General features: G+C 32.7%; 1 protein-coding gene across 2 annotated transcripts; it reads left to right on the top strand.

Moving 5' to 3' along the window:
* Positions 1-690: 690 nt before the first annotated feature.
* LOC108335967 (protein VAC14 homolog) lies at positions 691-13,840 on the top strand. Of its 2 annotated transcripts, XM_017572209.2 has the most exons (21): positions 691-1,165; positions 1,290-1,403; positions 1,500-1,565; positions 2,379-2,468; positions 2,551-2,670; positions 2,836-2,864; positions 3,009-3,151; positions 3,241-3,335; positions 3,661-3,747; positions 3,891-3,998; positions 4,152-4,243; positions 4,365-4,446; positions 5,778-5,843; positions 7,708-7,823; positions 7,941-8,061; positions 8,996-9,157; positions 9,312-9,440; positions 10,389-10,439; positions 10,560-10,628; positions 13,057-13,350; positions 13,551-13,840. In XM_017572209.2, exons 1-21 carry the CDS (start codon positions 1,076-1,078, stop codon positions 13,647-13,649), a joined length of 2,223 nt encoding a protein of 740 aa, XP_017427698.1. In that variant the 5' UTR covers positions 691-1,075; the 3' UTR covers positions 13,650-13,840. The 2 variants fall into 2 exon arrangements, with proteins under 2 accessions (XP_017427698.1, XP_017427699.1); XM_017572210.2 differs by lacking the exon at positions 10,389-10,439.
* The last annotated feature ends 2,556 nt before the right edge of the window (positions 13,841-16,396 follow it).

The following is a 16,396-nucleotide window of genomic DNA, read 5'->3' as shown; positions in this document are numbered from 1 at the left end:
GAACGATATATACATATAAAATATATGCATGTAAAAGTTTAGAATTTAAATTAATTTATTTTTGTAATTATGTTATAGGTATGAAATTTCAATTTTCTGGATAACTATTTCATAAAGAACTTTAACTGTCCACATTTAAGGGAAGTATTTCTTTGCGGTTATATTATTATTTTTTATCCATAACTAATACTTTGTTTAGAAGTACCAAATCTAATACTTAGGTTTGAGTAATCAGTAGAAAAGGTTTTAATTTTTAGGTGAAAAAGTTTTATATGGAAAAAATGAATTTTATAGATATTTTCAAGACATAGAATCAGAATATTTGTATCATTTATTGTAAAATGTAAACTATACATTATAAACAAAATTTTACCTTTGTTCATATTTTTTTATAATCACTTTGTTCTTTAATTTTAAAATAAATTAGTTTTCTTTTGCCTTCTAAAGTGATTTAAAATATTATTTTTTAGTTTAAATTTAATGTTATCAATATATTTAAAATATCGAATAAAATAAAAAGCTCCAGTTTTTTATTCCGCAAGAATGACTGTGAGGAGGAGTTTACAAAAATTTACATATCTTTCTCCACCCAAAATTTAAACTGATTTGGAAATTACTTAAAAAATATAAATGAATAAACTGAATTTTTATACCAGTACCCACAAATTAAGGATATTTCCGTGATTTTTTCTCTTTCATCGTATTCGACCATCACGAACAACCCCTCTAAGTTACTCACTGCTCATTAATTTCAATGTCACAAAAACATGAACTATGCAAAAAAGGTTACCGAAAACTACCAAAGGAAAGTGAAAGAGAATTATAGGTTTCAGTGTCAATTATAATTTTAATTTCCATTTACGTTTTTCTCAGATCCGATTTTCAGTTTTCCCACTCAATCGCATTTCCACGCCAATGAAACTCCTTGAAAACCTTGCCATTTTTTATTTGCACTTTTTGATTTCCGTTTCGTAAGGGAAACGAAGTGAGGATGTTCAGATTGGAGCAGGAGAAGATCCGCAAACGAATTTGATTCTCAAATTGTTCTTCGAATTTCGATTGCGAAGGTGTTGCCATGGCCGAAGCTCTCTCGGTGATTCCGCCCGCCGTGCTTCGTAACCTCGCCGACAAGCTCTACGAGAAGCGCAAGAATGCAGCACTGGAGGTTGTTTTCTGTTAAAAAAAAATCGTGACTTTTGTTCTTTTTTTTCCCTCCTGTTTTCAATTTGGTAAGTTTTGAGTACATTGATGATTTTAAAGGTTTTGTGATATTACTATTATTATTATAGGTTGAGGGGATAGTGAAGCAGCTTGCTTCTGCTGGGGATCATGATAGGATAGTTGCTGTGATCAGTTTGTTGACTACTGAATTCACTTGTTCGCCCCAGGCAAATCACCGTAAGGTAGTGCTAATTATGTTTTTTTAATCTTTAATTTGGGTTAATTCTAGCTTGAATTTAATAACTTGAGCATTTTTTTTTAAATTTAATTTATTGAAGGGAGGGTTGATAAGCTTAGCTGCTGCCACTGTTGGGTTGACAATTGAAGCTGTTCAGCATCTCGAGGTAAGGGGATGCCCATCACTTGCTATTTTTGTCATATTAAATTACTCAAATTTCATTTTGGGTGGTGTACCTTAGAAGCTTGGTACTGTTCACTGGTTGGGATTAATTTCCTGTTACATGGGATTAAGGATTTCTCAAATAACCTTTTGATGCTCTTTAATTTTGGATTAATTTGATTTTATCTTGGTATTATGGGTATGGGTAATTTATTAAAAGGTAATGGTTTTATTTTCTGCCAATGGTTGAAATAAAAATAAGATACTTGTTACTTACTTTGACTTGATAAGTTATGTCAGAACTGTATGTATTTTCATCAGTTCAGACCTATGAATCAGAAGCTCTCTAGGGGATACCGTTTTCAAATTTGCTATATATGGCATAAAGTTAGTAACTTTTCAGCTTCGAAGGTGTTTACATTTTAGATGTATATCTATATCAGTAATTTTGGATATATGCAATAATATTCAGCAAAACTATTTGTCCTGTAATTCATAAGCAGATATGATGACCTTTTGCAGTAGTTTTAAACATTCTTTAGTCGGGATTTTTCTAGCATCTGTAGCACTAGGCACTTTGAAAACCGCAGCACTATGAAACTGCAATTTCAAGCATGCCACTGAATGAAATATAATAGGTGTAGCTTCACTGTAGTTATTGACATGAAACATCCTAATTACTTTTGAATGCTAGTTCTCTTTTTTATGGTTAAGCTGATCTTCCCATGGGTCAAAATTTTAGGATGAGGTTTAATAAACCAAAAGTTATTATTTAAACTAGAATGATGAAATTGATGTGTGTATACATTTTTGACAGCTAATTGTACCTCCTGTATTGAATTCCTTTGCCGATCAAGATAGCAGAGTTCGTTATTATGCTTGTGAAGCATTATACAACATAGCAAAGGTGGGGATCAATTCTGCTTACCTATATAAACCGTCAATACTCTAATGTACAATTCTCCAATGTCATCACGTTTTGATGCTAGGTTGTGAGAGGAGATTTTATTATATTCTTCAACCAGATCTTTGATGCCTTATGCAAGCTTTCTGCAGACTCAGATGCCAATGTACAAAGTGCTGCACATCTCTTAGACCGACTTGTAAAGGTATAATAAACTTCTCCTGAACTTGAACAATCCTTTGGCATATTTACTCGAGTGCATAGCTGTGCATATCATATGTTTTCTGAATATGTATTATTGATCTAATAATGATTTGAATTACTGTTCCTTTTGATCAACTAATGATTAAATGCTACTTTATTCAAACAGGATATTGTGACTGAAAGTGATCAGTTCAGGTGCACATCTTACATCTGTGCTGTATGTTTTTCTGCACGACTGTATCCTGTTGGGTTTTAAATTTCGAAAGAGCCATGAATACCTAGATTTCTGACTGATTTGTAATGCTTCATGCTCCCCCATTTTAATCTCCTGATTATCAGTATTGAAGAATTTATACCATTGCTGAGGGAGCGCATGAATGTTTTGAATCCATATGTTCGTCAGTTTTTGGTTGGATGGATTACTGTCTTGGACAGTGTCCCAGATATTGACATGCTGGGCTTTCTTCCTGATTTTCTTGATGGTAAGTGTATTGGTTGAAGAATCATTTTTTACATTTTTATTCTCTTGACAAACTCCATGTAAACTAGTTAATCTTCATCAACATCTCAGGTTTGTTTAATATGCTGAGTGATTCAAGTCATGAAATACGTCAGCAGGCTGATTCAGCTCTTTCGGAGTTTCTTCAAGAGATTAAAAATTCACCAGTAAGGCTTCTGACAATGTATCTTTTTTCCTTTTCATTTGAATATATTCAGATCGCAATTCTTTGCTTTGGGCCCTGTTTTTCTGCTTTTAGTTTCCTGGTTAGGGTTTACTACTGCCATTTTCTGCTTTTATATGTTTTCCATTGTTTAGGTTTCATTCATGTTGATTGTCTTTCCCCATCCTTGCATTTTTTAGGTTTCATCTATTTGCTCACTTCTTCCTGTGTTGTACAAGTGTGCACCATTTTCACCTAATATATTGAAACAAAAGCAACATGTTTTGTTTATTTGTCATTTTCTGACTCAAGCAGTGGTACTCTTAAAGTCTGTAGATTATGGTCGAATGGCTGAAATACTGGTACAAAGGGCAGGTTCTCCAGATGAATTTACTAGGTTAACAGCTATCACGTGGGTGAGTTGTGTTGCAATGTTTTGGCTTGTTTAACAAGTTTTTATTGTAATCAAACTTTTGTTTAGTGTTGACATCTTGTCAAAGTTATTATGAATTGTTGTTCATTATTATTTTCCTTAAACTGTGCTTTCTTGTTTTAACAGATAAATGAGTTTGTTAAACTTGGTGGAGATCAGCTTGTTCCATATTATGCTGACATTCTTGGAGCCATTTTGCCGTGCATATCTGATAAAGAAGAGAAAATTAGAGTGGTAGGCTTACTGGAGTTTTCACTCTTTCCCTGTCTTTACCATTTTTTTTTGGTAATTTACCTTTTTTATTCTCTGTTTTGTATGATGTTTAATTTTGGTGTTGCCTGCATTGGAAAGCAAGGATTTAGAACTCTTTTGTGGCTTATGTATAAGGTTGCTCGTGAAACCAATGAAGAGCTACGTGGAATCAAGGCTGATCCAGCTGACACATTTGATGTAGGAGCAATCCTGTCCATTGCTAGGAGGTGTAGTTTTTTCTGAAAATTGCTGCTTTTCAATTATGATTGAGGGCCTGTTTAGTTTAGCCGACTCTATTTTGCTCTGTTTATTCCGGAGAATGATTTTGGAAATGATTTGACTGGTTAGGCAACTATCTAGTGAATGGGAGGCTACTCGAATTGAAGCTTTGCACTGGATGTCGACCCTTTTATCCAGACACCGTAGTGAGGTGATTTGATTGAATTCAGCTTTTATTGTTATATTTTGAGGATACTATTATTATATGGAATGAATCTAGTCTCTTAATATGCTTATTTGGAATCTTTGTTATAGATCTCAATTCCACACCTGTTTGGATATTTCAGGAATCTTTAGAAACATTGTGTTGTTTATGTCTTGTACCATTATTAGGGTTTAGGGTCTAGAGGGCCTTGCCGCACATCTTACATCCCATTTATGGCACTCTCACTTTTTTCTTTGTTTATCACTCTTAAACTCTAAGAAACAGAGAAACATAGAGCTAAGACTGTATCACAAGATAGCACGAGGGCTTTATTTATATTTGATAAAAAGGAATCAGTAATACATGTATAATCAAGATATTCTTGATTATATTGGATCAGTTTCTTATTTTTATAACTACAGCAATCACTCAAAAAACACAAGTACCAACTTATTTTTTGGGCTGTGAAAGCATGATAGTTCTAAATAGTAGCTATGTTGTGTTGTCCGTGCGTCAAACATGTATTTGTGTTGGACACTTGACATATTTTTTCTTATTGCACAACAACACACAAATACGTATGAGGCGAACTTATTTTTTGGTGTTATGAAAGCACTATACATCTAAATATTGGCCATGATATATTATCCATTTTTCAAACGTGTAATCATGTTGGGCATGGCATGGAGACTCAAAACATCTTTACCTGCATTTTACAACTCTTATCACTTTTAGTTTTTACAACTTTTATACCAATAGAAATTGAAATACTACAATATTAAGATAAATTGTAACAGTTAATTAATTATGTTTAGAATAATTCAAGTTCATTTTTAGAATAAATCCTCTTGTGTTAAGAATTTTATTTTATGTTAATTTTAATTACGTTTATGGTTTTGTTAACCTTATCCCTTTGCTAATTTGAAGCAATTGCAGATGGAAAGTTGTTTGTTGGACAATAAAATATTTTTTATAGTAGATATACTAAATTAAAAATTATTTTCCTCCAAAGAGAAACCATCCACCTGTAATTGCTGAAATCAGTTATAAGGACTGATGCCAACAAAAACTGCTAATTTTATGCATATTATATATTGCCATGACCTGCATTGTTTTTATAAAATTTTGTCTCCATTTTGTGTTGTATCCTTGTCCATGTATGTCCCTTGCAGTACCTGAGCCTTCTAGTTTCACAATCTTTTCCTGTTCGTGTAAAAAATATTCCTCATTGACATCTCCCTTTTTGAATTATTACTTTTTCAATTTGTGTGAAATGTTTTTAATTGTGTTATTCTGTTATGTCTGTGCTCACTATTGGCTTTCGTTATCTGAATCAGGTTTTGATATTTCTGAATGACATATTTGATACCCTACTCAAAGCACTTTCAGATTCTTCTGATAAGGTAGCGTCCTGGTGATAACTTTTTTGTTTCTATTTCTTTTTCATCAAATCATAAAATTGATTTCTTGTAATCTTTGTGAAAATGTCTAATGAAGTTGTGTTTCTAACTGTACCTTTATAGTGTTAACCAACATAGATAAGTTATAGTGTGCATATATCATTTCAACTTGAACAATCACAATTAGTTGAGATGCTAAGTTGCTAACCACCCTAACTCAGGTGTGTGGTGTGACCTAGGATTTCTGTTCTCTAATGATCTCTCAAGCCCTTTATATACATAAGAAACAAAATAGTGCATTTTTGGTCCCAATTGTAAGAAAATAGACTCACTTTCAGGTGTATTAATAGTTAAACTCCTTTTATATCCCTAATTTATTGTGAGCTCTATTAGTAAAACACCAAGTCTTTCCCTAAACCCTAAACCTATGCAAGTGGATGTATTCATTGATGGGAGAAATTATATCTCAAGTTATGTATAGTGTTAGTAATTATGACGACTACTTAAAACCATTTAGTTGTGTGCATTTTTAGAGTAAATTAACTAAACCAATTTCGTTATTCTTGATGGATTAAGTATTTGTTCTTTATTCATATTAAGGGCTGAGGAGAGTATTATTTACGGGTCAAAACATTACAATTTGTTCTAGAGTAAATTATATTGGCATCCTTTGAGATTTTCTCAAATTAAACTGAGATCCTAGTTTTTATTTTTAAAATCTACAAAAGTATCCCCTTTGTTTTAAACAATTATATTTCTCTCCCTTTTGCATTATACACGCACCTCCTTAAGTTTTAGAATCATACTGTTGCAACCCCTAATAAGGGAGGTCATTGTAATGGTGAAAAAAGCAGGAGGTGAAAGTGTAATTTGAGAAAATCACAGGGGGTTCATTCTATCTTACTCAGACAAAAGAGATTGAGCAGTTTTCTTTTTTTGGTTGGGGAGACTTCAAATCCCTTTTTAGCTTCTCATCACAGTACATTCTCAGAACAAGACCATTCAGCACATACCCTACTGGAGGAAGGAGTAAATTATCATATGGCACTGCAAGCCATATTATAATGGGAAAACATGATGTTTGGTAATGCTTCAGTTACCTAGATAATGATTAAAAGCTGGCAGTTGCCCTTTCCCTTTCCATCCTCCAATGGTTCTCATGTCTAGTACTAGGCCATTGTGTATCATCATTTGTCTAAGATATACATTTTTCTAGAAAGAGAGAATGTGGATGATTATAAAATAAAATTGGAGAACATCAGAAGGATGAGTGCAAAACACTGTTGCTTTAAAATTCAAATTTTATTTTTCACTTTTTCATATGGGAAGCTTGTCAGTTACAACTCTGCTGCATAATTGCTGATTAGGAGCAGTAACTTCTAGCAAGATGTCCTTACAAATACTTTGAAGTGATTTTTTTTAATTGAAAAAATTGTGCGTTAAAATAAAGTGTATACTTGGTTTTCCTCGGAAGGCTGTATATATAAATATCTAGTATGTGCTGTCTTGACTGTTAAACAATATTTTAAATTTTTTATCAAATCATCCAGTTAAACTGGTTGAGATCGAATCAGCTATGTGTATGGTTTGAATATTATCTAGTTCAACCATAGTTTGATCATGATCTAACCGCAAATTTGTGGTTAAACCAATTGAGTAATTACTTGGAGTTGATCTGACCAATAGTTTGAACATTGTCAGGTTCTTTCTATCTTTTGTTTGATCTTTAAAAGATTGCTTGAGTTTTGACTGGATAAAAAAAAGTTGTAACTTTAGACTTTACCTTGAATGTTATTTGTGTAATTTGGGAAATTAATAATTCACTTGAATTGTCCTTGATTCATTTCACTTCGGTAATATTAAATAGGTTGTGCTTCTAGTTCTTGATGTTCATGCATGCATTGCAAGAGATCCCCTCCATTTCCGGCAGCTTGTTGCTTTTCTAGTGCACAGTTTCCAACTAGATAATTCCCTTTTGGAGAAGTAAGCTATTTTCTTTTATCCTATGAATTCTAGTTATAATTTCCTAAAATACGTTCTTACTACTAATATCCACTTTTTCATTCATTAAATTTTGTAATTTTATATTATAAATTCCAGGCGAGGTGCTTTGATAATTCGTCGCCTTTGTGTTCTTTTGAATGCTGAGAGAGTCTACCGGGAACTTTCTGCAATATTAGAAGGAGAATCTGATTTGGAATTTGCATCAATTATGGTTCAGGTTTGTGACTTTTCCAAGTGCTAAACACTACCTGCAGTGTATTTTCTTTGTTTTTATTGTGAAATTCGTTTGATTTTATTCAGTCTTACACATCTCACTGATGGAAAATGTGGATTTACTGAGCATTCATGCTTAATAGACAATACCCTTAATTTGATCCTCCAAAGTTGTCTGTTACCATAGTAAACCTTCAACAAATCAGATAAGTTTCTAAAGGATTTTCTTGGTTGCAAAATTAATCCCCAAAACTTCAAGTTGTTACTCAATCCCTCAGATATTTTTTTAACCCTGCTTTAATCATCCATAAAGACTGATATGGTGACGCTTTAGTTTTTTCCTTTAATATTCTTGTTTTGAACCACTTTAGTCCTCCATAATGACCAATATGATGACATTTTAGATCTCATGGGATTAGTTGGGTGATAGATTAGATCTTTGAAGCTCTAAATTGACAACAAAATGTTGAGGTCTAATATTTTGGTAATTTTGATTTTTAGTGACTGAATTACTGACCCAAATTTAAAAAAAAGTAATATGGTGACTCATAACTTTGGAGTACTAAATGGATGGATTTTACTTTTTAAAATAACATTGTTTTGTAATGGAATTTTAATCTTGAGATTTCAAAGATCAAAGCTTATGCTATTTGGCTGGAAAATGTTTTTGTTTTATTTTTTTCCAAAAATGTGCAATGTTGGCTTCAATCTATTTTATGGAATTGAAGTTAATAACTTATGTTAAGGTTAACTTCCTAGATGGTGTTGGGATGAACAGTTTTTGGATGCTATTTTCAATATTATTAATTTTTGTTGCTTGTTTCCTTTTCTGTTCCACTGTATTTCTTTTTCCTTTTCTTTAGTCTGAAGGTAAACTGTCCCATGTAATGAAGCAGTATTCATCTGCATTTATTTTTCCCCTTTCTAAAATATTTCAGGCTTTGAATTTGATCTTACTTACATCATCAGAATTATCTGAGATTCGAGATCTTTTGAAGCAATCACTTGTAACTCCTTCCGGGAAGGACCTATATGATGCTCTGTATGCCTCCTGGTGTCATTCTCCAATGGCAATTATAAGTCTATGCTTTTTAGCTCAGGTAGGTCTCTCTAATGAGATTCTGATTATATGCCCTCCAAGTTTCTTTCTTTCTCTAGCAAATGCACAAGTGCCTCACACACTCATTGTAAACAGTTTCTTTTTGTTGATACTATATAACATTTTAGTAAAATAAAAGTTGTCTTCCTGAACAGACCTACCAACATGCCAGTACTGTGATTCAGTCACTGGTGGAGGAGGATATTAATGTCAAACTTTTGGTCCAACTGGATAAATTGATCCGCTTGATGGAAACTCCTATCTTTGCCTATCTTCGATTGCAGGTGCATATTCAATACATTCAATGCATGTTTCGTATATTTTGTATCTTTTAATTCTTGGAATAACATATATTTTGTACTTGATCTGGTAAAATATGATAGATATGTAATAGAAACTGAGAAAAGTTTCAGATAGAGGAGAGAATGCAGACATAGAATCAATTGTTCATAAGATTGGTAAACTGAGAGTACAAGTATCAGTTACATAGTATAACATAACAGACAGAACAACTGGCTGACAAACTGAGCAACTGACTAAACTTATCTAAACGGATAGATTCTATATCTCTAATAACACGGAGTTGTTGAATGGTGGAATATGTTTATTATTTTTTTTTTGTTAAAATTTAAACAATTATGTTATTCCAATACCTGATGGTTTTTCATTAGGTTTCATTTATCTTATGACACTCCAAATACTAAATGGTTTTTGTTTGTATCAAACCTGCGTTGGCATTTATCATCCATAATATTACATCTGATGCGGTAAGTTTTTGTTTTTAACTTGAAAGGTGAAAGTTAACATATTATTAGGATGAGTTCCCTAAATGGGCAGTACTCATAATTTATCTCACACTGTTTATCCTGTATGTTGAGCATTCCATATAAAATACGGTAATTGTAACTCCTAAATATTATGGATTGAATACCAAAGGGTGCATACTCAAAAGGAGCCTTGCTGTTTTATTTATCAAATTTTAATTACAGATCCCATTTTTGGAGTTTATTTACCATGCTATACGCCACTCTAATAACTTATCACAATGGAAATTGCAATGTTGTCCATATAGCATTTTTTGTGATGTGGAACCCTTTGACTTAGTGTTTGGTTCCCCTTTAAGGGAAGGAAAAATATAATACATCAGTTGTTGTAATTTGAAAGCCTGGTTGTTTCTATAAACATAAAATCGTATATAGGAATTTTTAATATGGTTCTCAATCCCTTTGTAGGTGTCCTTTATTGACAGAGGCACCTTATACTATTCATGTGCTCTTCCTCGTGTAAAAGTCTTCCATTTCCTCCCTGTTTGATATGATTAATTTTCTCTTGCATGAGATTCTGGTAAGGGATAATTATGTTTTAAATGGTTTCTCTCATGCTCTGAAGTCATTGTTTTGCAGCTTCTTGAACCTGGAAGATATATTTGGTTATTCAAGGCATTGTATGGTCTTCTGATGTTGCTTCCTCAGGTATCTCTGCAAATATTTCTCTTACCTGTTGAGAAGTTGTAGTTTCCTTGTATATATAGGATGTGTTCAAATATCCTTCTAAACATAGTATCTTGGAGGATCCAAAGAGATACTGTATTTTACTGTATTTTTTTTTGCTTATTTCAATTTCTTTTTTTCCATGCATACGGATTTTGTTCCTTGATAATAGGATGACTGATAAAAATGTCATTCTTGTGATGCAAATTAATAAAAGACAGTATCTTTTTTCAACTTGGTAGCTGAGCTTGATCTTGGAGAGCTTTGTCATATCTTGGATGTTGGTTGGATTTAAACAAAATTTTTTGGACACTTGAATATGTTTAGTAATTACATTTTAATTGGGAAAAGAAGATTTGCACACCATGGTTGCAGTTTGCAAAAAACGAGACCTGTTTAAGATGGGTATACTAGCAGACTGTTTTCAGTGCATATTTGTTTTGTGGGTGCAGACTTAAATGAACAGGCCACTTCTACTCCCAGTGTTTAGGTCATGTGCCTACTTCCTGCAGGTCCCACTTGCCATTGACCACATTTATAGGGTTGCACACCATCTATTCCATTCAAAGGGCTGGTGTCAAGTAGTTCAGTTCCAAATTTGTCCTCGATCTACAACTTTTGTGACTTTGTTTTTAGTTGTGTTTTTGGGTATGCTATGTTTCTCAGTAATGGTTGACTGTTGCATCCTAATGATTTTCACTATGTGGTGGGTCGATATGTTTGTAATTATCTATAGTGGGGCAAAGGCCAATACATTCAAAAAATTTCTTAAGGACATTTGAGGTTTAGTCATATTGATGGAGGGGGTTCTCTCCCAAATCACCCAAAATTTGAGGGGTGGAACAGTGAAGATTCGCCTATAATGACCTGGGTGTGGTATTCTTTGGTTTTGGAAATAAGAAATAACTAAATGTTTTATCCTTTTGCACAAGAGATGTTGGATTGAGTGCAACCTTCTTTTTAGTTATATGTAACCGGCTTAGGCACATCTCTTTGTGTTTCTTATTAATAAATGCATAGCCCTGTGTGCTTTACACACATTAGGGATTCAACCTATGCCTCTGTTTTATTATAACATTTTTGAAGAAGGATTTTGTTGCATGCTAGCAGGAGTTTTGGTAAAACACAAGGTACTGGATAGGAATTTGGGTATTATGAGGTGCCTAAGTGTCACATCGAGTAGTATGAGATGCTAGCTAGAGTATTTAAATGGTTGGTTTTCCTCCCTTAACTATTAGCCTTTGAGGGTGGGCCTAAGTGCTTGGTATTTATTAGTCTTTGCGTATCATTGACTAGAGATATGATCAAATAATGATACATAATGGTTGTAAATCTCACCTTAACAAGTCAGTTTTGTGAGATTGAGTTAGACTTAAATTTTATTTTCTTAAGACTTATGTTGGTTAATCGCATCTAGGAAATGTTTTTGGCAGAAAATTTGGTGACTTGCTGGAGTGCAAAAGATAATCACTTGATCTTGTGTTGAAGTTGAGTGTCAACCTATGGCATAAGACATGTGAAGGGCTATGGATGGGGATCATTCTTGGTGATCTTAATTAAATTTGAGATCCCTGTGAAGTTATTTTGTGATAATAAGTCAATCATTGCACACAATCTAGTTCAACATAATGCAGCAAAACACGAAACATTGAACACTTTGTTAGAGAGAAGCTAGACAAGTGTATTATTGTTAAAAGTCATGTTCCTGTCAGATTCCAAGTGATTGATATTCTACTATGGGGCTTCGTACTATTATATTCCAGGAACTTATAGACAATCTGAGAGGTGTTGGAATAAACTTAAATGGGCTGTTTTATGGGTAATAAATGTGTTTGGGGTTTTGTGTGTTTACAATTGGAGTGCAAAGGTCAGGAGTTTTATTGTCATTAGTGTGTTGTGTTTTTGTAATAATTGTGTCTTGATAGTAGAGTTTAAAGCTTGGAGATGAAAAGCCAAACTGAAGTCTATATATTGTAATGATGTTTTCATGAATAATACACAAGACGTGAATCGGAATTACTCAGGTAGAAGCTTGTTGTCAACAAGAGGGATTGATATTCATTCACCAATTTGAGAGTGTCCTTAATGCTAAAGTATCAAAGGAGATTGAAGATATTGTACTTTATTTCCTTATTTTCAAATTTCCACATTTCATATTTTAATGTTTGAGAAAATGTAAATTAATAAAGGTAGTATCTTTTGTGTCAGTAGCATTTTTTCATAGAGATGTTTGTCATGTCGGTAAGAATTATGATTTTTATGATGACTACTATTGTTGAAGATATCGGTAAGAATTGTGATTTTTATGATGACTATTGTTGAAGATATCGTATTGTCTCTTAGACTAGATGATTTTCTGGAGTACATGCTTTGATGTTTATATATTAACTCTTTCAATACTATTTTGCAGCAAAGTGCCGCCTTTAAGATACTAAAAACTCGTTTGAAAGCTGTGCCTTCGTATTCAAATAGTGGTGAGCAATTGAAGAGAACATCTTCTGGGGATCCCTACCAATTTCATAGCGTGCCTGATGGATTTCGAACCATTGAGGATGGTGTTGTTGTAGCCGAAGATGGTGGGAGCTCACGTAATGGAATAAATTTTGCTGCAAGGCTACAACAATTTCAGCAAATGCAGCGCCAGCATCGTGTGCTTGCCAAAACACGGGCAAAGTCACGCAATATTTCCACTTCATCGACAAAGGTTGCTGACCTCTTCATTCTGCATGTTGATTTTGCTCTTTTTGTTTTCTTGTTTCACTTAAGTTATTATGTAAAAATTCATAGAAGAAAGAGAATATTGGAAATGACGGTGAAGAGGCGATGGTGCCTGCTTTATAATCTCTTGACATAGTATATTTTCCTTCGTGTATCATGTTTGTCATTATTTGAGCTGTTATGCAGGAGCCAAAAAGAGAGGAAGAACCAATAAGAGCCCAGTCTGTTGAACGTAATGTTCCTTCAAGATCATTTAAGAGAGGTCTAGGGAAGCTACGCTTATAATTTTAATATTTTGCTTCTGCTCATTGAGTCTTGTCTAGAGAGTATGTGTACTTTGAAGGGGTTCGGTTATGATCTGTAAAATTGTAAATCATAGTAAAACTGTTATAGAACATGATCTGTAAAATTGGGTGTTTATGATTCAAGATAAGCCTGGGCTTTTTTCCTTGGCTATTCTTTTGACTTTTGTACAACATGATACCCACGTGGTTCTGTTATTTTTTTTAATTATAACCACGTGGGCTAGAGGGAGATAATTTATATAGTAAAATAATTTATCTACCTGCTTATCAAACAAAATAAGGAATTAGCTACTTTCACGAAGAAACTGCACAATTAGGTAAAGTGTACTGTATATATAGTCATATACTTTTGTTTAATTTCATGACATCAAGTCTCTAATCTGGGTGAACAAATACAATTTTGTATTTGAGAAATCTTAAAAACAGTAAATTTTAAGTTTAATTTAATTTTATAAACTTGATTGAAGATATAAAATTTGTATTTATTTTTATATTATGATTTGATTTAGTCTTTTGTTGATATGTATGGATGATTTGGGTTTAACCAATAAACCTTTTACTAGGAGTATGGGTTTAAGCAATAAACCTTCTCTAGCTCATTTTCCGTAGATAGGTTCTACCTTTCCAGGAGGGGTGTTGCTCTCTCCAGCACCCTTTAAGTGTTTCTGATTTTTCCATTATTTTTTTTTATTTCAAAAAGATTCTATACCTTTTCATTATCTTTTTTTTTTATTTCAAAAATACCCTACACTTTTTCACTATCTTCAACAATATTTTTCTTTCTCTTTCTGCATTAATGGAGCATTCATATTACTTAGATTTAAACTTGTTATATATTACAAAATATAAAATTCAGAAGAAACTTCAATATTAGTGTTTCTACCACTTTCATTTTATAAACTTAAAAGTTAGATGCAAATACAAAATAATAAATATAATAATATTAATAGTAAATAATATATTATTATTATTATATACTAACTTTATAATGATGAAAAAACTAAATAAATTCCAAATCTTTAACAAATAACTTTTCTTTATATTTTAAGTATTTAATAATATTTTTATATTATTTATCTAATAAATTAAATACTTTATTCAAGTTATTTGAGTCAAACATGTCGGAAAGTTAAAACATAATATAATGTTAAAAATTATAGATATTAAATGTAAAAAAAAAACACACACACATATACATATAAACATTTTTCTAGAAAACAAAATTTTACCATTTATTTAGTAAGTTTGAGAAAAAAAATATATTGAACAGTGAAAATAAGATCGAATCAAATTTATTTAAAGAAAAGTGTAAATAAAATTTTGCAATATATCACAAGTTTAAATCTGAACCATGTGAATATTCCATTAATGTGGAGAGAGAAAGAGAAAGATTGTTGAATATAGTAATGAGGTGTAGAGTATTTTTGGAATAAAAGAAAATAGTGAGGAGGTGTAGATTATTTTTGGAATAAAAGAAAATAGTGAGAAAGTGTATATTATTTTTGAAATAAAAAAAAATAGTGAGAAACTACAGGAGTACTTGGGGCGGTGAAGAGAGCATCACCTTAACCTTACACCACCATTGAACTTATTTCACTTATTATACATCAATACTTACTCTGTTTTCATCTTCCGTTGCATTAATCATCGCGTGTTTGATTCAAATGAAAATTCCAATTCTTCACCAAGTGGTATAATAGTTGTGAGCTACCAAAGCTGGACTGTCACCAAATTGAAATTTGTGTTCCATCTCGAGAAATGCAGGGAGCTAAACAACACGGTCACAAAAACAAATTTATTGGTGCAGGGAAAATGAAGGTTAATGGTGTTTGAAGGTTGAAGAGTGGTGTGTGTGGTGGATTCTAGCTCAGAAGGCCGACCAATCAGGGAAGGAGAAGAACTCATTTTCGAAGTGACTTAAGAGCAAGGTTTTGGAGTGATCTCAATAACATAACATCTCATTGCATTCAAAAGTGATGTATAAGGTGATTTAAAACCATTGCATGAGAATGAGGCCCTACTAATCATCCGTCATCATTCACATATTAAATGACATGTAATCAAGATGTGTTTTCAATGCAAAAGTCGAAAAGAGCACAAAATACTATGAGTTCCTGCGCATTGTTGTTGAGCATGTCTTGATCAACTAAGGAGGATGCCATAAAGAATGGACGATTACATTTGATCCTCACTTGGAACAAGGGAGATGAGTAAGCCAAAGCTCGCCCAATGAGTTTATCTTAGCGCCTACTGAGCTCTCACTCAACAACATCTAAAGGCGCCCAACAAAGATGTTCCAAAGAGCATCCTTGGCCCCTTTCCCTTAAATAGGTTCTACCTTTTCAGGAATTACACCAACACATACTCTGTTTTCATCTTCCGCTTATTGGTTTAAGTAAGATTCCAATTCTTCATTATATACTCAGGAAAGATGTATTTAAACCATGAATGTTTGCTTCTTTTGTAGCAATTCTTTAGGTTAATTCATTCCCCAGCAATTCAAGTGGGGCACAGTATGTAAAAGCATTTTCTCTATCATCCAACTTGCATAATTGCTGAGATGATCATTGTTCACTTATTTACTTTTGATACTGACTTGACTTTATGAGCAACAAATATGATGAATAATTTGTGTTTGGGTCCTAAATTGTGTTATCTTTTTAATAATAATAGTCATGCAAAAATATTAACGCATTGATATTGGATTTCGATTCCAAGTGACTAATC

This window comes from Vigna angularis, chromosome 10, assembly GCF_016808095.1.
Source record: "Vigna angularis cultivar LongXiaoDou No.4 chromosome 10, ASM1680809v1, whole genome shotgun sequence".
NCBI classification, from domain to species: Eukaryota; Viridiplantae; Streptophyta; class Magnoliopsida; order Fabales; family Fabaceae; genus Vigna; species Vigna angularis.
Note: the sequence above shows the minus strand (reverse complement) of the source record. Positions and strands in the feature narration are given on the sequence as shown.

Bases quoted from the DNA above. Each gene is read 5' to 3' on its own strand.
- LOC108335967 (XM_017572209.2), top strand. From the start codon at position 1,076: ATGGCCGAAGCTCTCTCGGTGATTCCGCCCGCCGTGCTTCGTAACCTC. The intron at 1,566-2,378 runs GTAAGGGGATGC...CATTTTTGACAG, and splicing joins AAGCTGTTCAGCATCTCGAG to CTAATTGTACCTCCTGTATT. The intron at 3,999-4,151 runs GTAGGCTTACTG...CTTATGTATAAG, and splicing joins AAGAAGAGAAAATTAGAGTG to GTTGCTCGTGAAACCAATGA.